Source organism: Helicoverpa armigera, chromosome 30 (genome assembly GCF_030705265.1).
Source record: "Helicoverpa armigera isolate CAAS_96S chromosome 30, ASM3070526v1, whole genome shotgun sequence".
NCBI classification, from domain to species: domain Eukaryota; kingdom Metazoa; phylum Arthropoda; class Insecta; order Lepidoptera; family Noctuidae; genus Helicoverpa; species Helicoverpa armigera.
Genome location: NC_087149.1, coordinates 1,513,339 through 1,538,428, shown reverse-complemented (window position 1 = coordinate 1,538,428; position 25,090 = coordinate 1,513,339). Strand labels below are relative to the sequence as shown.

General features: G+C 35.3%; 1 protein-coding gene across 2 annotated transcripts in view; it reads left to right on the top strand.

The window, feature by feature from the left end:
* The first annotated feature begins 342 nt into the window (after positions 1-342).
* The window catches only part of LOC110380541 (protein neuralized), a 46,450-nt gene continuing 21,702 nt past the window's right edge, over positions 343-25,090 (top strand). The window contains exon 1 of one of the 2 annotated variants that reach the window (XM_049848106.2): positions 343-764. In XM_049848106.2, the coding sequence (XP_049704063.2) occupies positions 737-764 (28 nt within the window). In that variant the 5' untranslated portion in view covers positions 343-736. Of the gene's footprint in view, positions 765-16,400; positions 16,827-25,090 lie in introns of those variants that run through there. The other variant, XM_049848105.2, reaches the window with a different exon arrangement.

The window sequence follows — 25,090 nt, the reverse complement described above, 5'->3', positions numbered from 1 at the left end:
TTTAATTATTGATTATTAAAACAATGTATTCCATTCCGTATCGACTACACATTTTGGTTATTTACTGTGTCCATGGTTTTTCTATTCCAATGCAATCGTGTATATCCAGCTTTTTAAGTGACAGTAGCTGTGTTTGGATTTACTCCCGGTGTTCCCAAAATCATTATCTTTAGCAACATTACCTTTAAATAAATATTTGCTGTTTATATTTAAATATTTGCTTATCTTTAAATAAAATCATAAACTTGATCAAGTTTGCATTTTTTCCGTTCGTACTACGTTTAACAAGTCGAGTAAACGAAGGATACAATTTTGCAAATGACGTAATGCATAAAATATCCGAACGGCGATTTTATCGCAACTTGAGTTGTCAAAGTCGGGACACAGTGACTGTAATGAATAATATAAAAAATAATTATAAATTAAACGCAATAATAGTACATTAACTAGTGCAATACTATTAACTTAACAATATAAATCAAATCTAAAAGAATATAGAACATAAGTTATGAAAATACCAATAAAACTTACAACTATCGAACCGAATTTCAATGATCGTGTTTTAATTAAATAAATATAGTAAACATGCAAGCGTGCGGTTCATAGGTCAAGTTTGTGTGTGTTGTGAGAGATTTGAGAGTCCCTAAATGTGCTAAAAGGACATAAACATTGGTTAAATAGACAATTTATCTGTGATAATTGGTGTTTGTTAATTTGGTGGGAGTACGATCAGAAAATGGGTCAAACAGGCAGCACGGTGCCGGGTAAGTCGTTAATTACTCTCTAAATACGCGCCAGAATGTTCTAATTGGTATCTAATTGGAATAAACAGGGTTTCCTGTGCATAACCTCTATGGTTGTCTATGAAAAATGTTCGAACTGCATGGACTGCACTAAGCTAATGATTACGACATTTTACGTATTTTTATATCATACTGTTCATAAGCCTTGGTCTGCCTTAGTAGTTCATGTTAGTTAAAACCTGCTGCTCTTGCATCCTGAGGGAACTGCTTTCTAAAAAAGTAGCCTATTTCTGTTCTCAGGTTCTCGATTGTCTAGTAAATTCAATTTAAATAGGCTCAGTGGAGTGTCTATAGAGTTTGTTACCTGTTCTTCTCCTTGAGACCAACTCTTTGGAATCTTGCAACTAGCTTGACATTTTGATAGAGCTCCCAAATGATTTCTCTAATAAGCCTATTTGAAAAAAAAACATTAACTTTGACTTTGAAAAGTAGTTGTAGTAGTTGAAACATAGTGGTGTGAATGGACAATAGACAGAGTTCATTTTGCTTTTAATAATATTAGTAAGGACATTGGACCGTACATATTTTTTGTGTTGAAATGTTGTTACTTTGTACTACCTTCCGCTCCAAAGTTTCAACCAAATCAGCCTAGCCATTTTTGTGTGAAAGAATAACAAACATACATCCATATATTCTCACAAACTTTCACATTTATAATGTTAGTAGGATTTATAAAATTAGTAGGATTAGTGGGATAGTAGGATAAAAAACTTGTAATTCATTGCTTAGAAGAATTTATTAGAAAAACAAGTTAATTCACACATAGTTGATCATCTGTTCAATGTCACACAACATCATCATCTGTCTAGCCTTTTCCCAACTATGTTGGGGTCGGCTTCCAGTCTAACCGGATGCAGCTGAGTACCATGCAACGTCACACAATTAAACACAATAATCCGGATGTTTGGATGTCTGCTGTTTCTTGAATGTTGGTAACCTTTGTAGATATTATTTAAAATGTGACATTTATATGTTATATTACATTTTTATGATTAAAAAATAACCTAAAGTTAAATAAAAAAGCAACATTTAAATAAAAATAACTATGAAACCAATTTATTCTTAACTAAAATAAATACGAACATAATATTACAATATAAATAAATACTTTAATAATACCTATACTACTACTATATTACATTAAACACCTTCCTCTCTTCTAACTAATCTATTATGCTGTGCCCATCACAGTCCATAATTGTAACTATTATTTAAAATTTTCCACCTAACGTACATTATGGAATGCAATAAACAATGTGATATGATATATTCAAAATTTTTGGTGGCCTAATGTAATACATGTCTGTACAACTACTCAAAATTTACATACCAATTGAGTGGTGAGATAGACTATTCTACCTACTTTTGTATGTATGTACTGCTATACATAAACAAAAGTATGTATACAGAAGACTGTTCTGTCTATAATGTATAGACAGAACTATACTTCTATATACAATGTATGTAAACTTTATTAAACTCTATTAAATACGTAACAGTCACTGTTACTAAATGAAATAAGAGATCTTAAAAAAGGTTAGTTTTTATTTTTACATGACGTAAAAATAAACTTATCTATCAGGGTAAAACAGGACGTTGTAAAACGACGTGTTTACGCTCCTCTGTCTGTCTGTCCGTCCGTCTGTCGCCAGGCTGTATCTCATGATAGATAGATGATCCGTGATAGTTAGAGAGTTAAAATTTTTACAGACGATGTATTTCTGTTACCGTTATTACAACAAATACTGAAAACTATAATACAAAAAATATTTTGGGGTTCTCCCATACAACAAACGTGATTTTTTTGCTCATTTTCTAAATAATGGTATGGAATCCTTCATGCGCGATTCCGACTCGCAATTGGCCAGTTTTTTTAGTTAAGTGCCTACTCAATTGGAGTATAGACTGGGTTTATAGTTAATAACAAAGCATGGTTGTTTCTATGATAAAATAACCTTGACCAACAATAGTTAATAGATAATATTCATAATGATGATAATATTCAAAGATAAGCATTTACTAAATATGTTAAGTATATCTCTAATGTCATTATTTTAATATTCTTAGTGATCTTTTCTTTTTAATAATACCAGATTTTCGTGCGGTTTCAACCTAGTCTAGTAGAATAGTTGATAGATTGTCATTGAAGTGGTTTTAGTGGAGCCAAAACTGAAATCTATCATGCATTTCCAAGGGCAGTGTGATCATGTCCTATGTAAGTGTGATATTCACAAATAATGTGACATTCTATTGGTACAAGAATTTTGATTTGTTTATTGGGTTGTATGGTTCCAGAAATATGTCTTAAGTTGGAGTGTGTTGGCTGGCAGGAGCTGGATGCGAGCAGCCGAAAATCGATCTCAGTGGCGTGCACTTGGAGAGGCCTATGTCCAGCAGTGGACTGCGATAGGCTGATGATGATGATGATGGAGTGTGTTTTAATTGTTTGAAAGGGACTAACTAATAACTAATCACAGGAACAACTAGTCTGATTTGAAAAATTATCTTTGTGTCTGATAGCCCATCAATTAGAACACGATTTTATAACAAAGGCAGCCTACTTTTTACAGTTTACCAAGGGGTATTGGGTTGCCTGGGTTGAGGAGGACAGATAGACAGTCACTCCTTGTAAAACACTGGTACTCAGCTGCATCCGATTAGACTTTAAGCCGACCCCAACATTGTTGGGAAAAGGCTAGGCAGATGACGATATGTAGGCTACTTTTTATATGAACAGTGCGCAAAGTAGTAGTAGAAACCGCGGGCGTAAGCTAGTATATTCCTTCACTTCGCCATAAAAAAAAACCTAGTACTTTACCAAAAGTTCATAATAATTATTGCATCTATACCCGAAGTTACCCGAAGTTACGATACTTGAAGTTAATAATATAAGAAAATTCACCCACCATACGAAATTCAACCTTAGCTCTAAGAAAATAAGGCTCAATATAGCTTGTTTGATTATAAACAGCTGACAGTCAGCTGTAAAATTGTATACCTGTGGATTCTTTTTTTTAAATTCCGTTCCAAAGTTGGCACACGTGTGCCATTGTCAATATTGCAAAATGGACTCGCCCATAATGATAAACGAATTTAGACTTTATTTCTTCAGCTTTAAGACGTTTTTTCGTATGTTCGTTTTTATGCAGGTGATTGTCTTATGTGAATTTGAACTTTAGAACTATTGTGTTAAGAATGGATATTGAATGGCGTATGTTTTATAAATTGGGGTTCTCTGTGGGATAAAAGATCGAAAGGCCGTATTTAAATGTCAGTTTAAAACAAAAGAAATAATGAAATTCCTAACAATGTAAATAGGGGATTAATACTAGTACATAGGGTCGATTAGTACGTCCACCAACAAGGTGGACAGACGACCTCATAAAGGTCGCCGTCGACGCTGGATGCAGGTCGCCTCCAACAGGTATCTGTGGAGATCTAAGGGGGAGGCCTATGTTCAGCAGTGGACGTCCTATACCTGAGATGATGATGATGTACTAGTAGCTACTCCCCGCAATTCCATCTGTGTCTCGAGTCTCGAGGACTCGACTTCCGGCAACCTGGTAAAAAGTAGCTTACCCATGTCGTATCACAGAGGTTTTAGATAGACTATACCAAGTTTCATTTTAAAATCAGTTCTATAGTTTCAACTTACCACACCTGGATAAAAAGTAGTCTATATCCTTTCACAGTTTCTAGACTATTTGTGTACCAAATTTTATTTAGATTGGTTCTGTAGTTTTGACCGGAAAACCTATAGAAGAGACATGCTAACAAAGTAACTTTCGTATTTATAATATTCGTAATTATAACATACGATATTTATTTACATAGACATTAACATATTTACAATACATAAATATAAAAAACTATCATAGTGAAACAAAGAAACGGATAAAAAAATACCACTAAAACTAAACAACAACTAAACAAAAACTAACAACTAAAATGCGTCAAAAAATTCGTCCACATTATAAAATCCATACGGAACCCAACACCCCGTCATACAGCATTAACTTGCCAGTACCAAAAAGTAAATAATTCATACCCATTGTGCAAAGAGTTTTTTTCTAAACCGCAACTTATTCAAGTTACCTGTGCTTACAATCAGCTGATAGAAAAAAAATATATACATCAGCTGAGCACTTATGGAAATACGTAGCCATCATCATTCATCATCTGCCGAGCCTTTTCCCAACTATGTTGGGGTCGGCTTCCAGTCTAACCGGATGCAGCTGAGTACCAGTGTGCCACAAGGAGCGACTGCCTATCTGACCTCCTCAACCCAGTTATAAACACACAAAAAAGAAATACATACTCTTTATAAGTGATAGTGTAGTATAGGTAAGACTAGCCGTTTTCCCGCAGTGTCACTCGCGTCCCGTGGGAACTACTGCCCGTACCGGCATAAAATATAGCCTATGTTACTCGGGAAGAGTGTAGCTTTCCAACAGTGAAAGAATTTTTCAAATCGGTTCAATCTGTTAAGACCACCTCCTTTCTCTACTCTTTGTGATACAAACTAAACATTTTGTACAATGAAAGTTTTTTTCTTTTCAATGAATACATGGCGTTATGCAAGTTACCTGTGCTCCCGATCAGCTGATGGGAAAAAAGAAATGGTCTTGAATCAGCTGATCATTTACAGAAATACGGGGACATCTTCGTGTCAAGTCATTATTTAGCTCCACAAGTATCTGTGGAGATCTAAGCAGTGGACGCCCTATGCCTGAGATGATGATGATTATTTAGCAAACTGTAACTAGTTTTTTTCGCGATTTTATTAGTTGAACTAGGATGAAAGCCTTTGTTACTCGGGACTAGTGTAGCTTTCAGTGAAAGATTTTTTCAAATCGGTTCAGTAGTTTTGAAGCCTTCAGAGTATATAATTTTAATATCAGAGCAGTATGAATATAACATATAGGCTACTACCTATTTTATCCGGATGCCCGGGTTAGGGGGTAGTTCCCACGGGACGCGGCTGAAACCACTGGCGGAAGCTAGTTAATTATTTTATTAGAAAGTAGAAAGACTTTTCTGGATGTTACAATTAGCGAATAAACTCGAAAACTAATATAAAAATTCATATAGTTCCCAAGATGTAAGCACTGAAGGGAGCTAGCCTTTCTGTGTGAATAAATGTATATTTTTTATATACCTACATGTACTATGCATAAGTCACAGAACAAATAACTTACCGCATATTTAAAACTACTTAAAGATTCTACTCTTTGACAATTGTCAGATTCACAAAGCTACCCAGCTGATTTCAAAGCATCCTTTAGTTCACATCAGCTGATCATGAACACAGGTAACTTGCATAATGTCATGTTATTTACGGAGAAGAAAAAAAACTTCATTGTACAAATTGTTTAGTTTGTATCACAAAGAGTTTGGAGAAAAGAGGTGTTGCAGTTAAAAGTTCTTGGTTACAGGCTTGCTTGAAAATGGTCTATCTAAGACACAAATTCGCTGATAGCATAAACATCAAATTTCCTCAAAACAACAGTTTACTTTGAAAATGCAATGTGGAAATTCGTAATGAACAGTTATTTTAAGAAAACTGATATTTAAAATAATTATATCGGTGAACTTGCGCCTAAGATCATTTTTTTAGAGATTACCGCCTCCAAACAAATACAATCCCAAAAAAGCTTTACAATGCCTATGTGTAAGATAAGTGATTAAAGAATAAAAATGTAGATGTAGATACAACTTCAAATAAGATAACCCTTTACTTCATATTCACTACCAAATTATCTGCGGCTATACTAAAGTCTGTAAAAAGATAGCTGAAAGAAATTCTGTGTGCCTCATTTCTAGTCTCCTCCAAAACAAAGCGGAGTATTTAAAACTTTTCGGTACCAAAACTTCTTACACCAAAAATATTTCCCAAGCCTTGTAACAATAATAATAGAAATCAGCTGATCTAAAGAAAGCTATACATATTATTATAAAGCTTCGTCGCATCAGCTGATTTTAAAGAAACCAGGTAGCAAGTACCTAAGTATTGTGCAAGAAAAAAACCTATCCGTTTGTCACCATGCTCTTTCTTGGGCTGTAGTCTTTATCTGTACCAGATTTAATTTAATCGGTTCAGCAGTTTTAGGTGTGGATAGATAGACCCACTGATTCTACAACGGCAAAAGATATATGTCACCCGATGGACACCCTAGGATAGACCCCACGGGCGGGGTAAGCCCCGGAAGAGATGGCGTGACGAAGTGACGAACTAGACGCCTATCGTCGAGATTGATGCACTCGGTCGAAAGATCGGGAAGTGTGGAAACGAGATGGGGAGGCCTTTGCCTAGCAGTGGGAGCATTATAGGCTAGTAATAATAAAAGAAAAAATTCGGTCCAAAAACTTAGAGAAACGAATATTTCCCAAGCCTCGTGTAACAGTGCAATGACAATTTGTACACAATAATAATAGAAATCAGCTGATCTGAAGAAAGCTATACATATTATTATAAAGCTTTGTCACATCAACTGATTGTAAAGATACCAGGTAGGCAAGTATGTATTGTGCAAGTAAATATGAAAAAAAACCGGCTAAGTAAGAGTCGGTCTTGAACAGGAAGGGTTCCTTAGAAATTATCAATTTGAGTTTAAAAAAATATTATGTCTTCGCACAATTTATTCAGAAACATTTTTTAAGGTTATGTATTTAAAATGTAAAACGAAGAAAACGGGTTCTTATAACAAGACTTCACCATCCATCTTTCTTTTCTGCCTGTGAAAATTAGATTAACCGTAACGACTACCAAGGATGTTCAATGACAGCCGGGACCTAAAGTTTAACGTGCCATCCGAAACACAGTCATAGGTGTCCAAGATATACTTAGAAAGTACATACAAACTTAGAAAAGTTGCATTTGTACTTGCCTGAGCTGGAATCGAAACTATTTAAGTAATGTAACACATCAAACATACTTATTGTCTTCTAGCCATAGAAGATCTGAGATGGGCCTTACCACATAATTAACGATCCACATTTGAATAGAAAGCTTCAGAAACCCGCTGGTCAGAAATCACAGCTGATTTTCAAGAAAAAATAAACATCTGTTCGCTTTGAGACAGGTAGAAGTTGCATAAGGAGGCAAAAAATATATCCTTTTCTTAAGTATAGAGAAAAAAAACTGGCTAGAAGATTTCACTGTTCAAAATCATGCTTATAAGAGTTACTAGATTTTGTCAACAGGTTATCTCGCGTCTTGTAGGAACTACTGCCCGTACCGGGATAAAATATAGCCTATGTTACTCGGGAAGAGTGTAGCTTTCCAATAGTGAAAGAATATTTGAAATCGTAGTCGTTTTGGAGCCTGAACAAACAATAAAATGTTTTCACTTTATTATATTAGTATAGATTAGCTTCTGTCAGCAGTTTTAGTCGCGTCCCATGAGAAGTACTCCGAACTTAGATAAAAAGTAGAGCCTTAAGACTTCTTCGATAAATAGGCTATCTAGGACTGAAATAATTATTCAAATCTGTCCAGGGGTTACTGGGGTGAGCGCGTTCAAACAAACAACTTCAGTTTTGCGTTTGTGAATCCATACCAACCAAAAATCTATGTAAAAATAAAATGTGGCCAAAACTCGATATAAATATGTACCAATAATAACAATTACTTAATCAATCTATCAAATCCATTAAACCATTATTTTATTTTTTCAGTAGTTTATTTATTTTATATCTATTTGTGTAAAAAGTCCTATTAAGTTGCAAGATTGCTTACCTATCGACTAAATTTTGCTAAAACCCTACAAAACAGTACTCCCAATGGAATTTAATTTATATCCTTTTAGGCTATTATTATTTACCTTCAGGTGTAAAACACATTGAAGAAGAGTTCATTAAACTAAATTAACAATTAAGACGAATTTAAGTATTGGACAACAGCTGATGTCCAGCTGGTAAGAAAGAATGTCTCACCGAGATACATACGAAAATACACCTTATCGCCTCAAGTATAAAGTTCATAACGTATTGCAGTGGTATTTTTGCAAATTAATTTGGTCTTTATTAGGCTTGAGTTAAGGTTGAAAATTGAGCCGGACATCAGCTGATGCTGGTAGGAAAGAATGTATACCTGAGACACAAACGAAAATACACCTTATTCTCTCTAGTATAAAGAGCATAATGTATTGTAGTGGTATTCATGCAAATGAAATTGGTCTTTATTTTGTAAGAGTTAAAGTTGATTTTCAGTTGTTTTTGGCGGTGTATGGTTCATGGTCCTGTTGCTATCCAAGAAATGGGTTAACAATGGTTAAAGAGGGCATATTTTGTGCACGTTTTTTGACAATAAAAAGTTAGGGAGTCAAGGAAAGGTCTAAAGTCTGATAATCCGCCACAAATACCGATACATAATACAGGTCAAATTGAGAACCTCATTTTTTAAGTCGGTAAATATATCAAAATTTTTAACAAAATATTCCTAGCTATCTAAAAACATTGGTAAAACCGTGGTACTCAGCCGCATCCTGTTAGACTGGAAGCCGACCCAAACTTAGTTGGGATAAGGCTAGGCAGATAGTGATGATGGATTCCCAGCTATCTAAAACTATATAAAATCCAAATTCAAATCAACACAGGCGTCCCACACACAATAAGTTTGACAGATAAAGCGTCCTATTCAAGCGGGATGAATGTTTTGTTGCCTGTGCCTCTCCCACGGTGCCTGGTTTAAAAAGGTCGTTACTATACAGTTAGCCAGAATGTGTAAAGAAAAGAAGAGTTATGTGTTTAATTTAGTGATAAAAGAATAGAGTGATGGAACTACTATCCATCCAGGATATGTTAAACCTGTGAAGAAAGGACCATTTTCTATTTTTGTTCTAGCTAAGATGAGACCTAGCTAGGATTCCTGGCTAATAAAATCTACACTTGTATGCTTGTAGCAAAAAAGGATTCTAAGAACATTAATGACAATTAAGATTCGAAAAACAATCTCTTTAGGTAGACAGATAAAAACAAAAATTCATAAAAAAATTGTAGTGTAGTGGTGCTTGTATGCCTCTCATTGGATATAATTTATTGTTAGTCGATATCTGAAAACTTAATCTCTAAATAATCCCAAACCAGCGATAGATCGGTTATAGAATTCCACCTCTAAAGTTGATAGTGTGCTCTTACTCTTAAGTCATACTATGACGTGCACATAAGTCCAAGTAACATTGACGTTTGCAAAACGTCAAATAACAATCTTCTACCTGAAATGACGATCGCTTTTACGTAGTTTTCGCGATATATCTGAGAAACTTCACGCTAAAATGACGTCAATGTACTGAAAGTATTATAGCTCGTGGTTAGGAAGCCAGCAAGTCTGATACTAGTCCTACCAAGGGGTATTGGGTTGCCCGGGTAACTGGGATGAGGAGTTCAGATAGGCAGTCGCTCCTTGTAAAGCACTGGTACTCAGCTGCATCATAGGTTAGACTGGAAGCCGACCCCACTGTATAAAAGAGAACTGTATTTACAAAGAAAAGCCTAGGCAGATGATGTTGCAGAAAGTATATAGCTTACATATCAAAGGATATAAGTCAAGAACACAATGGATATTTTTTTATTAGGGTTATTTGGGTTCAAGAAATAATACCTTGTGGAGACAGATGAAACTGCAGGCAAACAGCTAGCTTATAACAACAAGTAATTATTACGATGACCAGACCAGACCAATCGGCCTGAAATCGAACCTCTTTTTTGCATAAAAAAAAAACTGAATACACAAAGGTGAAAGACCTACCCCCTAACTAATAAACATCTGATCCACCAGATGATTATAAACAGAAGCCGCAATTCAAATTTCGAACATCTCGCGAACTTCCGGCGCATATGCGCACACGCATCTGTCATTACTATTGATGCGAGTTCGATATTTGAATTGGTGGTGTCACCTTTTGGTACCACCTTGACGGCCAGTCATGTTTTTTGATTGGAGTTCATGTAGGTTTAATGTAAAAAAAAATACAGTTACACGGAATAACAATAGTAACCTATACTACAATATTACAAAGCCGAAGAGTTTGTTTGTTGATTGGTTGGTTTGGACGTGCTAATCTCAGGAACTACTGGACTGATTTGAAAACTTTCAGTGTAAGATAGCCCATTTATCGAGGAAGCCTATAGGTTAATAAAGCCTTAAATATGTGGGAAATCTAACGCTGAAGTCATTTCTACAGCAATTTTTTTAGTTCTTGGGATTAGCGCGTGCTAACAAAAAAAATGTTCAGCTTAATAATATTAGTAGAAAGAGATAAAAATGCCAAAAATAACCAAAATACTTATTAACATCGAATAAATAATATGCTAATAATCACATTTTTTCTCTTAATTAATAATACAGACCAGACATAAAAAAAATATACCTAGATTGACCGAAACTTGCAAAGACCTGTCTTTTGACTTTTAACCAACTGTTATGAATACGACAGCTTGGCAAGACATTGACCTAAGAAACTTAAGTTTTTCTACAATATGCAACCTCCTTAGCCAAAAGGCCGTGCAAGGACGTCTTGGTTAAAAAAAAGTTGAAAAAAAAAATGGTTCTGCCATCTGTCAGAGAGGCACGCGCCGGCGCGTGGCGACAGCCAATGGGATGCGTTCGTTGCCTCGCGCCATGTTGTAAGTTGAAAATGTTTTTTTAGGGTACGGTAGAGAGTAGTAAGAGTCGGACTCGTGCGTGAAAGGTTCCGTACCTTAATCTATAACACGTCTGTTGTTTTTTTTCTAGATCATATCAGTATTTATTGTCCTAGCGGCAACAAAAATACCATTTTGAAAATGTGAAAAATCATTTATTGAGGCTATTTTCTTTGCCCATTTTTTATGAGGACGCCTGATTACTTCCAATCGTTTCGGAAATAATTCATCGTGATATGTACATCATTTAGTTCATCATAAACAATACTGACATTATTTTTTTACGGAATTTATGAAAATTTTGAAAAAAAATCACATATGTAAATATAGTTTTTTTTTGTCGATGAAACGAAGCATAGATTCCTTCATTTCGATATATGCGCATTTTAAAGACGTGTGTTAAATAATATACTTAGGTATATATTTTTTTGTCTAGACTTAAAATATTCACATTGGCACGCGATAATGTTAAAAGCTTCTATTTTTATTAATCTGTCTAACTTTTAAATGTTATTTTATACATTGAGAAAAAAGTTAGGTATATGGTTTTTATATATTTTTCAGAGGTAATAAAATAAAATCGTCATCCGCATTCTTGTTTAATTCATTTGTAAAAAATATATTTATTTTTACTCTTTTGACTATTAATTTAGTGCTGAAAATATTGTCTTTGACTTTTTGCGGGTATTGAACTCAAAATTCTATATAGACTTTAAACCAGTTGCGCAAATGTTAAACAACTAGCTGTTTTCCCGCGGTTTCACCCGCGTCTTGTGGGAACTACTGACCGTACCGGATAAAATAAAGCATAGGTATTTAAAATCACCCTCCTGCCGTTATCCCGATTCTATTTAAAAATGTAGTTTTATAATAAAATGTGGCTGAAAATATGGAAATAAAGTAATGACAGCTACTTATTCAATTAATTCATTATTTAAAGCAAAGGTTTATTTGTTTAAATTAATGTAATATCTAATAGCACTTTTCTTATTCAAACAAATATAAAAAAAATACACATATTTGCTACAACTTTATTTCTGCGGTCACCAAGCTCACGCTTCTTTAACAACTTCTTTGAAATTGCATGCCCATAACTGCAAGCGTAACTTGGCACGCGATGCACTTTAATACAAGTTTATAATTGCAACTGAATAAATTATTTTCTTATGTATTTACTTTGAAATACACGTTTTCCGACTGCATGTGTATAATTGTTGTATAGCTCTTTGTTATAAAAATAGATTTTTGCTTTGTCCGTGCTTCGGAAGACACGTTAAGTTGGTCCCGGCTATCATTTGAACATCTTTGGCAGTCGTTACGAGTAGTCAGAAGCTAGGATGTCTAACAACCAGCTTACCAAGGGGTATCGGGTTGCCCGGGTAACTGGGTTGAGGAGGCCAGATAGGCAGTCGCTCCTTGTAAAACACTGGTACTCAGCTGCATCTAGTTAGACTGGAAGCCGACCCCAACATAGTTGAGAAAAGGCTACGCAGATGATGATGATGATACATGTGTATAGTTTTATTTTATAAAAGTTCAGTACGAAAGGAAGTAGTTAACCTTACGACACGACCGATGGTTTAATTGGAGAAATTAGCCGCACTTATTAAGACTATTAACTCAAGATTGGCTGACATCACGATAACATGACAATTTGGAAGCAGATGTGTATTGAAATCTTAAAACTAATTTTATAAAGCTGAAGAGTATGTTTCATTAAAAAGTTAATCTCAGGGGATGCTGGACCGATTAAAAAATATTTATAGGAGAACAAACAGCTATAACAGTATTACTGTAATAGTAAAACAGAGCCAGTTAAAGGTTCTAATAATTAAACATATATCACGTTTTTCAGTATCATTAATTAACTGAGCTAAATAAAAAAATATTTCATACTAGAATATAAAAAAGATTGTTCGCGCGAGTTACCACAGCCCTGGCCTCTAAATACAAAACACATACAAAGGCCTCCAGAGACCAGAGGATTTTAGTCAGTTTTAAAATTATTTTTATTTCTTGATAAAAATTATACAGGTATATATAACTTTTTTTTGTTTTTATAATTAAATTGGTGACTGCAAAAAAATTATCGTCTCCTACGCAAATCCATTTTTTGTTTAGCTCTGATGGCTTTTAATAAATTAATTCTAAAGCTGGTAAAGAGGCATATTAAATTAAATAAATTATGTATTTTGCCTAATCTATAAAAGATTATTTTAAACTAGCTTCTGCCAGCGGTTTCACCCGCATTCCGTGGGAACCTCTGCACGAACCCGGATAAAAAGTAGCCTATAGCCTGCCTCGATAAATGGGCTATCTAACACCGAAAGATTGTTAAAATCGGACCAGTAGTTCCTGAGATTAGCGCGTTCAAACAAACAAACTCTTCAGCTTTATAATATTAGTATAGATTCAAATTTTTGAATCAACAGTTATCATAACCTAACCTCCTTGCAAAAATAACTAACAGTACACAACAAAGGCTGAATAGCCACAATGCCATAATCCTAATCTACATTTCAGAAAAAACTTACATTTGACAGATGCTCAAGAAATTAAGAGGGCACGCTTGTACACGCTCGTGCAAGGTGCGCGAACACATCTGGTAGTCGGCAATGTGGCTCGCGACGACATTTTTGCTGAAAATAATAATAATATTTGCACTTTCTACTAGTCTAGATGGTTGGGGCTATTTTTGTTATCCTTTGTCTAGGTTTTAAGTGGTAAAGGAATGGTCTAGCCTTTGAGATAAAGCCCAAGTTGACTGTCGAAGCAAAATTTTCATGAATGCGTTTGTTGATTGACTGTTACGACTGCCAAAGATGTTGAAATGGTTATATTAACAAATGGACATTAAAAAAAAAACAGATTTTTCTACTTACCATTCATGTACAAAAGTAGTTATCCAAATAGGGCTGCCATCCGTCCGGGTTTCCCCGGATTTGTCCTCGTTTGGAGGCCGTCCGGGGGCCGTCCGGGCGGGGTTTCAAGAAGTGTCCGGGGAAAACCCGGACATTTTTCATAGGGCCATCTTAACCTATGGTGCCTGGGTATGCGAATAACCCGGGCGCCTAATAATGCAGAAGTCGAAGTGTCCCAAAACTCAAAAATTTTCGCGCTCGCTTCGCTCGCGGCTTCTTTTCTTACCACAATTTTTTTTTACGTTTAGCTACTTTAATATCCCAATATTCAATAAATTTTGCGCTCGCTCGCTTGCGGCTTCTTCACTTTGCGGATTTTTTTATTATACAAGTTTAGGTGCTTTAGTGACCCAAAACTCAAAAATTTTCGCGCTCGCTGCGCTCGCGGCGACTTCATTTTACAGATGTTTGTATTTTTCAACATTTTTTTGTCTAACCTATCAAGAACGTAACTCCTAGTTTCCAAATGAGCTTTCTTAATTATGACCTTCGAAATACATTAAGTCACAATCTTTCAATATCTACTAGGTACTACATGAGCTAGAGACGGCCCTGACTTTTCATGTAAGGAAGGACCTCATTGAAATTAAGTACTATGGTAATATTAAAAATTAGGTCTTGTTTTGTTAAACAAAAAAAATCGGGCTCGTCCGGGGAAAAAATGCGATTTACGCCAAATGTCCGGGTTTTTTTTAGTATTTGTCCGGGTTTGGCGAAATTCGAAATGGCAGCCCTATATCCAAATGAAGTTATCATGATATCTTCCCTAAGACTGAATCTAACTCAATATAAAATTCTATTTAATACGGTTCATCCGCTTTACCATGCAAGTGTGACAAAGGGTGATATTACACTTGGATCTTTTAATTTGTATAAGCATTAATCATCAGCCTTTCTATTGTCCCACAGGGCATAAGCCTCTTCTCATACAGAGAAGGAATGACAGTTAATCACCACGTTTGTTCAAGGCGGATTGACGATTTCAGACTTTAAAGTCTAGGGTTTCGTCAAGATGATATCCTTCACCTTTGCTCAGTTTTTGGTGTCCAAGATATACTAAGATTGCTACTTGCTTGACTTGGAAATATACCTATTAGCATACTTTTACTAATTCGTTTTTACCAATCTGAATGGACGGCCTAATTTTTATTGTATAAATTAGTAAGCAGCCTTTTGTTGTAATTTACTAATTGTTCTTAACCTTTTTGCATAATTTACAAAGGTGGTAATTAATATTACTTACTTATTACACTTTCTAAGAACCTATTAGTCATTTGATAGTTATCAAAAGACCTGCTGATAAGCTTTGGGGTACCTGAATTCCTTTACCATGAATCTATTCACATACATATGTATAGTAGTTTCCGACCGCTGTCGTCTACCGAGGGATCTACTTCCTAAACATGGATGAAAAGTCCTAGGTCCTAGATAGATAAGCAAGTGTTCCAGAGAATAGTACCTGAACTGTCATTGTTCAACTTGTGTCTGCCTTTTCAGTTTGTTATTAGAGATCTTTTTTACAGACAGCCTGCTTGAAAAATGATTGTGTACTGGACAAAACTGCTGAAATATCATTTCTAGAACTTTTATCGTTAAACAACAAACTACCATTACATCCATTTAAAAAGTTCATACGTATCCTTAATTTTCATCTTAGAAAATCATCAACGTACCTACAGGTGATATTTAACCCTACAAAAGTAACTCCTTCCCAATTTTAGACAAGAAGTTTAAATATCCATTAGTACCCCTTTTCCTATTTGTAGCACGCGCGTTACAAACTCTTTGAACCCATCATACCCTCAATTTCGCGTTAACACCTTTCAAACGTATACCCGAACAAAAGACTCGAAATGTCACATAAAATTAACTTTTCAAACATCCCTTTTGTCCTATACATCTGCTAAAATGCTAAGCTGAAAATACCTATAGCTGACATTCTCCCTCCACGTACCCCGTCTTTATCTAACGCTGTGTGAGAGAGAGAGTGAGTGCAAGGGCTTTGGATGCGTGCGCAGCTTTCCCAGAGCCCTTGCTTCGCTACGGTAGCTACACTCATCACTCCGCCGCCAGATCGCGTCGCGAGCGGACGTCTCGACACAAAATAAAGCCGCGTCCTCAGTGCGTTATGGATATCGCGAGTTCGTAATAATTCGTGTAATTTTTAAGTCGTGTTTTATTTCGGTGTGCTATGATATAGAAGTTCTTTTGTTTGCAATTTAATTTGGGATTGTAACCGTTTCAATGATGGGCGTCAGTGGTTGTATGAGCGTGAGGCAGGCTAGGGGCTCTTGCCATTGTCCCGCGTGCCCCAGGGCTTCGGGCCATGGTATGCCTATGCCCCCTCAGACGCTCGTGCTCCCCCCAATGGCTTTAGAGCCTGAAACTACCCCCGTTAAGGATAAGAAAGGATCTAAGATGAAGGTTTTGAAAAAGATTAAGAAAAAAATTGGATTGGGTAAGTCAAGTTTTTTTTTTCTTTTTTTATAAAAAATTCTTTGTTACTTAAAGTATTAGTATATACTCAACCTTGTATTAAATAGAAAACTTAATTTAAATGGTATTAAGTATATTAAATTGGGTCTATAATGCGAGCGTGACGGTTTAACGGTCGTCTCGCTTGTTATTGTTTTGATCTATGTACCGACATTTGTGGGAAATGACCCTCTATGAAACGGTATTGAGTCACTTTTAAACTACCTTTTTATGTTTTTTTTTTTCAATGTTTATGTGGTTAAAGTCCACATTTTAGAAAAAGTTACTTAAGTCATGTTGAAATTTTGTTAAGTAAGTGAAAAAAAAAATGAAAAAGATTTATTATTTTATGAAAAATGTCTGAAATATAATGGAAATATAATCAATTTAATACGAAGTAAAAAAGCCAATTTCACAAACAGTTATTCCGATAAAGCAATAAAACTCCTGTAAACGTATCCATGTTTAAATTCTAATCTCTACTTTGATTAACAAAAAATTGCGAACGAAAAGATATTATTCTTGCAAATTCGGGTTCTTTTTTGCAAAAATATTTCCATGACGACGTCTAGTTTCTTTAGTTTTTTTTTTTTTTACTAAAAGCTACATATTAATGTTTAATTTAAATCCTGAAAAAAATGATCATCAACATTAAACTAAGCAACCTGTTTGTAGCATATAAATTAATCAATAAAAACAGAGATATCATTAATCATGACGAAAAAAATGCAATAAAATGAAAAAGTATTTTAACAAAAAGTTTGTATCTAAGGCACGTGCCATTTTTGTGTCTATTTTTGTAAAAATAGCCTTTTATTATTTAACCAATATAAAAGAAAAAAAAACCTAATCTTCGACGCGTGCTAACCTATAATTTACATATTCATTAATTAATACAATAAAATACCTACCTAGGTTTTAAAGCATAAAAAAAAAAATGCGAAAAAGTTACTAAATTATTAGTAAAAAAAAACTTGTTTGGCCCGTGCCATCTGCTTCTACCATATTTGATGGCAATGATCGACATTTTTTCAAGGTTTTTTTTTCTTTTAATCTTTAATGTCGTTCACCATCTGTCTTTTGCACCTTATTCGATTTTGTCAAGATAGGTTTTTTTGTCAGTATACTAATTAAGAAAGTCAAAAAGTCGTGCTGGCCCAGTGGGTAAAGAACCGACCTCTCAAGTATGAGTGGTTTGATTCCAGGTTAGGCAAGTACCAATGCAACTTTTCTAAGTTTGTATGTACTTTCTCAGTACGTCATGGACACTAATAACTGTGTTTCTGAGGGCACGTGAAACCGTGGATCCCGGCTGTTATTGAACATCTTTGGCAGTCGTTACGGGTGTCCGACAACCAGTCCTACCTAGGGGTATTGGGTTGCCCGGGTAACTGGATTGAGTAGTACAGATAGTCGCTCTTTGTAAAACACTCAGTAAAAAAGGCTCGGGAGACGATAATTAAGTAGTGTTTTTTCCAAAGATCAAAAATCTTGTTTTCCTTAAAGATGCTGTATATTTAAGATAATATTGCGAAATTCTTTGTACCAATGCGAAGTTTGTACGTAATGCTGTCGTGACCTCTAAAACAAAATAGAATGGTTTTGTCTCTTGCTATCGATTTCATAATATTGTGAAAATATGCAGTTGCATGCAATTTTTATTGTTTTTGCAATTTTTGCATCGATTTTTATGGATATAATTTTTAAGTGCTGCTTTCAAAGTGCATATAGTCATACACATTTGAGTCTGAATACTTTTTTCATGAGGTAATAATATGTAATCACACAATCAAAGAAACGATGGAAAGATTGTGTAAAAGTCGATATGGTTAGAAAGAATGTTACTTGTGAGATGACGGCTGATAGAAGAGTATGGAAGAAGAAAACATGCTGCGCCGACCACTAAATAAAAAATAAACATAAGGGCAGTAGGACGATGACATAATACCAAAGCTTCATTTAACAGTCTTAAACAATAACAAACCAACAAAATGTACATCCGAAGCAAAGACTGAATTCTCAAACCTCTTTAACGCCGCTCAAAACACATGTTATCGTTCCCACAAAGAAAAAAATCAATTTTGCAAACAATAGCAAAGTCAGAGCAGATGTTTCGATACTTCAAAAGCTTATTTCCTATATCCTACAACCTGGTAATATTTCCGGAACCAATTCTGACAAAGAGCACAGATGTATTAATTTGAACGGTTTAGGGACTTCTTAACTTAAGAACAGATGTTAAACTTTTAGTACCATTTGGCTGGCTAGTGAGACGATTTTTTTTCTGTTTAGAAAAATTGAAACAATAGTCATTTGTTGAACAGATGTTAGGTTTTATTGTTTGAGTGTTAAGTAAACAATAGTTTGTTTGATAATAGATAGTAATTAACGTTGGGTTTATTGCTCTAATCCTGAGTTTTAAGCTTTTTTTTCCGGACATAGCTTTGAGCTTACAAAGTTATTTGGTTGAAGGCGTGAATCTGGGAAACTATAGGTCCTATTTCAAATATGGTTTCAATGTTAGATAGCCCTTTTATCGAGGACGGATATAGGCTACTTTTTATAGCGACATGCTCATCATCATCTGCCTCTTTCCCAACTATGTTGGGGTCGGCTCCCAGTGTTTTACATGGAGCGACTTTCAAGTCCTAATTAATAATTATGTAGTAAGTTTTAGTAGCACCAGCGGGCTAGTAAACACCAAAAAAGCATGCTCAAAAGAACAAAAATATAAGCAATCATACTCATACCACAAAGCATTATAAACTTATAAGTCTATAACATGTATGAGGTAATTTATTAAAAAAAAAACGGCTACGAGTCACGATCCAGCGAGCAAGGTGTAATTTCGACCACACGTATACCATCACGATTGTAAAGGAATCAGGCACGAAGATGCGGGTAGAACAAAAGGTTTTATTTAAAAAAAAACGTACATTACTTGTATAAACGTCAAACACGACTACCTGTCAATGTCACGATTGACTGTCAAAAACGAATAAATTAGGAATTGTGAAGTATAAAAAAAAAGCAAATTGATGACTGTGAATTAATATAACACTAGCTATTACTATAGTTCTGAGGAATCAGTCTTACCTACGGGTATTGTAATAGAGTTGAGGAAATCAGAGAGGCAGTCGCTCCTTGTGGCACACTGGTACTCAGCTGCATCCAGTTAGACTGGAAGCCGACCCCAACATAGTTGGGAAAGGCTAGGCAGATGACTTATACTAAGAACTCAAAGGGCGGAATAAGTAGCTTTAGTATATGTTTTGCCAAATGAGAATAGAAATATTATATGTAGTATTTATTATAATTATTTTTTGTAGGAAACGGCTTATCGTATCCGCTCAGTTTTATGAAAAAGTTCCCACACATCATTATTTGGTTATCAATCAAAACAAAACGTTTGGTTTTTGTTATGTCCACAAAGTAGTGGAAATTATTTTAAAAGGTTACCCAGGGAAACCCATACTTCACTAGAACTCTAGACCAATTTTGGTTTGGTCGGAGTGAATTTTGTGAACTTGAGATTTCCTTTGAAGGAATACTGCGCCTATGTAGGCGTTTGATATTATGACATTGCTAAAGTTATATATTATAAAACCTGCCTCCAATATTTAATGAAATTAAACATAGAATCTGACCTTTGGCCGATTATGTCCATTTCTGACAAACATATGCCCCATACATAGAAACCAGGTGGACAAAATTACTAATAGTTTAAACAAAAAAAAACCCTAAATAGTACCGACAGATTACGCCACTTAATACAAATATTTTCCTAAAACACACTATCTTTTACCCAGTTTGCACAGTTGGGTAAATTATGTACCAACTTAAGGGCATTTTATCAGTGCATATGTCCTGTAGCTATCTCTTTTTAGCTTGGTTAGTTGGGTATCTTCCGTCTCTTTCGTACTTATTTACAAACGACAACAGCTGTTACGAAACGGGATTTTAGAAGCGTGTGCCTTTGCAAGCACATGTCAGGGGTGGTACTTACTGAAAGATAATTATAGGTAGATTTTTTGCTGTGTTCTTATTCTTATGTCGGTCGCCGTTTACGCTGGATGCAGGTCGCCTCCAACAGGTATCTGTGGAGATCTAAGGGGGAGGCCTATGTTCAGCAGTGGACGTCCTATGCACGAGATGATGATTGTGGGGTTTTTAGGACTTTCCTACTCTAAGTATGTTTTGTCGTATGTTTAGGACTTGCCTTATTTTAAGTAAGTGTGTTTTATTTTTAGGATAGGACTTTCCGAAAGTTCAGAAGTGGTGATAAAGATTGAGATAGTGACTTTGTGTTTGGGTTTTGTTTTCAGTAAAAATAATGAGGTAATTTAAATTAATGAGTGTAATTAATAATTTAATTAATAAACTAAGATAAGGAATGTAGATGTTTTTTCTAAGTTCTAATTATTTTTTGCTATCAATGTTTGTTTAGTTTTATCATTCATTTGGTTAATTGAAAATTCTTATGTGATCATACTTTAAACAGTAGGTATATTTTTGAACTTGATAAAAATTGCAAAATATTTTTCACTACAATATTCTTTATCGAAAATCACCAACATTTTGAACACCAAAGTTGCCATTACAGCAGGAAATATAGGTCCTCAAGCAAAAAGTTTTTACGCCCCTCTCTTATTCATTTACCTGGCAACCCTGTCCGGTATCAGCTGTCTTTCTATACAACTTAAGAAGTACAGCTGTTTCTTATAGAAGTTTTTTTTTTCTAAACCCGACCTTTGAAGGCCCTTTGTGTGTTCAGAAAAATAAAATGGCTCATGCATGCATACCTATGTAGGTATTGCAATTTTGCACGTATGAGCTTATGCGTGACAAAATAGGTATTTGTAATGGTCTATACATCTTGCCGAGTCTGTTAGGCGATTAGGTCCCCAGTAGACTATTGGTTTCCATGGCAACAGAAGTTGTTGACAAAAAAATTCGCCATGTAGTCTGAAATTTTTGTTCGTATATTTTCATTAATAGACTTTACCAAGGCTTCATCTGCGTAGCCTTTTCCCAACTATGTTGGGGTCGGCTTCCAGTCTAACCCGATGCAGCTGAGTACCAGTGTGTATTAGAAGTTAAAAAATATAATTTCGTTTTTCTTTTTGCTTAACAGTAGGGTAAAAGGTATCTTAGTAGGTTTATGTGTGCTAGCTGTTCCCCTAGGCTCGACCCGCATCCCAGGATAACAATTTTCCGCAATCGGGTTACAGGAATCTAACGTTCGTCTACAGGCCCTTTACAGGCTCTAGTCTATTTCTGTTCTTTTTACATCGGTTCAGTAGTTTTGTTGCCAAAGTCCGATAGGCGGACAAAGTAAGCTGTAAAGAAAATGATCTACCCGTATACACCAATAACTTACAAAAAAAATCGATACTCAATAAATTAAACCGATAGGTACCTTTTTCAAAAACAGCTGGTAGTGAGAAACCGTTGGATACAAGAACGAGATGGAAGATGCATCTCTTTGTGTGCGAGACAAAGACAGGTATACAACAGATGATATCCAGGTGATTTTGTACGTTAGATGTAATTTTTTTTCTTGAAGCAAAGGTGGTGTATATTGTACTGAGTTTTTGTGGGACAAAATGGCTGATTTTTATAGGAAAAGGTGGTGTTTCTGACTAAGATATTGTAGAAGGCAGCTGTTTGAGGATAATTATGATATTTTTGATATAAGTGAGTGGAAGAATGGTTTTATGGGTAAAACGATACATTTGAAACTACGAATGGATCTTTGGAGTCTTTTGAATGAATTTTGTAACGGATTCTAAAATTCTGTTCTAATAGTATAAAGCTGAAGAATTGGTTTGTTTGAACGCGCTTATCTCAGGAGAAACTTGAGTGTTAGGTACCCCATTTATAGGGAAAGCCAAATTTTATTCGGTTGCGCCAAGTGGTCCCTACGGGACGCGTGCAAACGGGTTGGAAGCTAGTTTTTTCAATAATGGAAAGTTACTATGTATTTCCATACTTAACACTAACACGTAAGGCTAAAGAAATAAATAACCTAAACCCTTTATTATGATAATCAAAACTACCAATAAACGTCCATCTCACACGAATTCTTCCACAAAAATGATGACAGCCAATTAAATTGTCATTTTCTATTCTACATTCAAAACTTATTTCCGAAAGTGTCCGAGCGGAGCCGAGTGCAGCCGAAATCGGTCGCTAATGATCGTGAGAAAACATCGGGAATGTTTACCCGTCGCCGCTCCGAATATTTGAATTTTAATTTCGAATCTTAGTTGGAATCTGTCCGTTTGGATATATTTATTGGGTATTAGAATGTACCTCTATGGGAGATAATGGCTACTGTATGTATGTAATAAGTTACGGCCGTTCCCAATACGTTATCTATCGCTTGTTTTGATTACTGGAGAGATAGGCATTTGACAGTACTTGTATGGAGCTAATGACGAAATTCTATCGTCTAATAAGACTCAATGGGCAAGAAGTTACTCGCCCGAATTTTGGTCCCTTTGTCCAGGTTTCAATGATTCTCATTATACGATAGTCAGCGCGAGTTACCGCGGCCCTTGTACATAAAGGGCTTAAGAAGGAACACGACGGTTTTTAGTCAGTAAGAGTCTCACACTCCCTCACGCTACACCCACAGCGGGAGGGGGCATTTGATGATTTTCGAAGGGTTATAAATTGTCTACGTTTTTACACTATCTAAATTCACTCAACAGTTTTGATGTAATGGAACTTTTACTAAAAAAAATCTTGTTAAGTTTCTAACTAGGCCTTAACAGTTTATAACGGAATTTCTAAGTGAAACAAATTGATAATGACCTCAAATTGTTATAACAAGTAATTTTATAGGCGTGAAAAGTTACTGCCTACCTTAAAAAGTGTAGAGAGATACCATAGCGAAGAAAAAAACAATTGGTATGTCATAAAAAGTAAGCTAAAAATCTAAATCAAAAAGCATTTTTTTGAAAGTAGGCTGAAAATCAGCACAATACAACACTGGTACTCAGCTGCATCCGGTTAGACTGGAAGCCGACCCCAACATAGTTGGGAAAAGGCTAGGCAGATGATGATTTTAAAAGACCAAGAATTTTTTTTCTTTGTTTCGTCATTTCTCGACTTTGTGAAAGGCGTGGGTCGTTTTTCTTGTATGTATGTACGTGTGTGGTCTATCTATGAAACTGCGGTAACAGTATAAAGTCAGTCGAGGTTATAGGTCGTGAGATGCTCGCTTCGTGTTCACAACTGGTCATGTACTCATAAATAAGTTTAGGTACTCTCGGCTTATCCGTTACTCGACTACGTAAGAGATGGTTATTGATTTTAGTACCTTCGCTTAGAGAAAGAAAAGTAGTTTAAGAACCTTTTTTTTGACGACTTCAAAAATCATCAAATGCTGCCTATCTGACCTCCTCAACCCAGTTACCCGGGCAACCCAATACCCCTTGGTAAGACCGGCTGTCAGAATTACTGGCTTCTTTGGTGTCTCACGGAAATATACAAAAATCTATTTAAAGAATTATGTAAATAATTTTTAACAGTTCCATTGCCATTTATAGTGCAAATAAGTAATAAAATATTCAATAATATAGTTCTAATATCCCGGAAGCGTCGCCATCTTGGGCGCGGGAACAATCGTTAACACTATTACTATTCATACTCTGTAGTCTTTGAACAGACTTGTGAATGGTCACTTAACATTCAATTATGTACCTTAAGGTACTACATTTACAGATCATATTCGATATTACCTAACGTAATTAGAATGTGTGTGAAATACTCTACAGTGATTCACCAAAACCGTGCACGCTGTAATTACATTGAAAAATGTACTGTATTATTATGGCAATAAGGTAAAATTTCGTCTTACATAACGCAAAAAGAATTTGGTAACATTACAAATTAGATAATACAGTTACAAAAACAAAACACGAACTTTGTATCTATAGAAATAAAGCCCATATTTGAACAAAAAACATTTTCGACAAACGCAAAAAATAAATATGCATTTTCATTTGACGTTTCCATTCCCACGGTCGAAATTTGAAATTTTGTTCTTTTTTTTTCGTCGAAGCAAAGGGTTGTTCCTTTCTTCCTTATTTTCGCAAGGAGTATTTATACTTTTGCGTTTTAAAGGGAGTTTATTATGAAAAGGCATCTGCTTGCTCCTACGCAAGGTGTAAGTTCAGGAAACGAGTTTCTCAGGTGAAGCCTGGCCACCTTTCTCTGAACTATTGTATTTCTGGACGA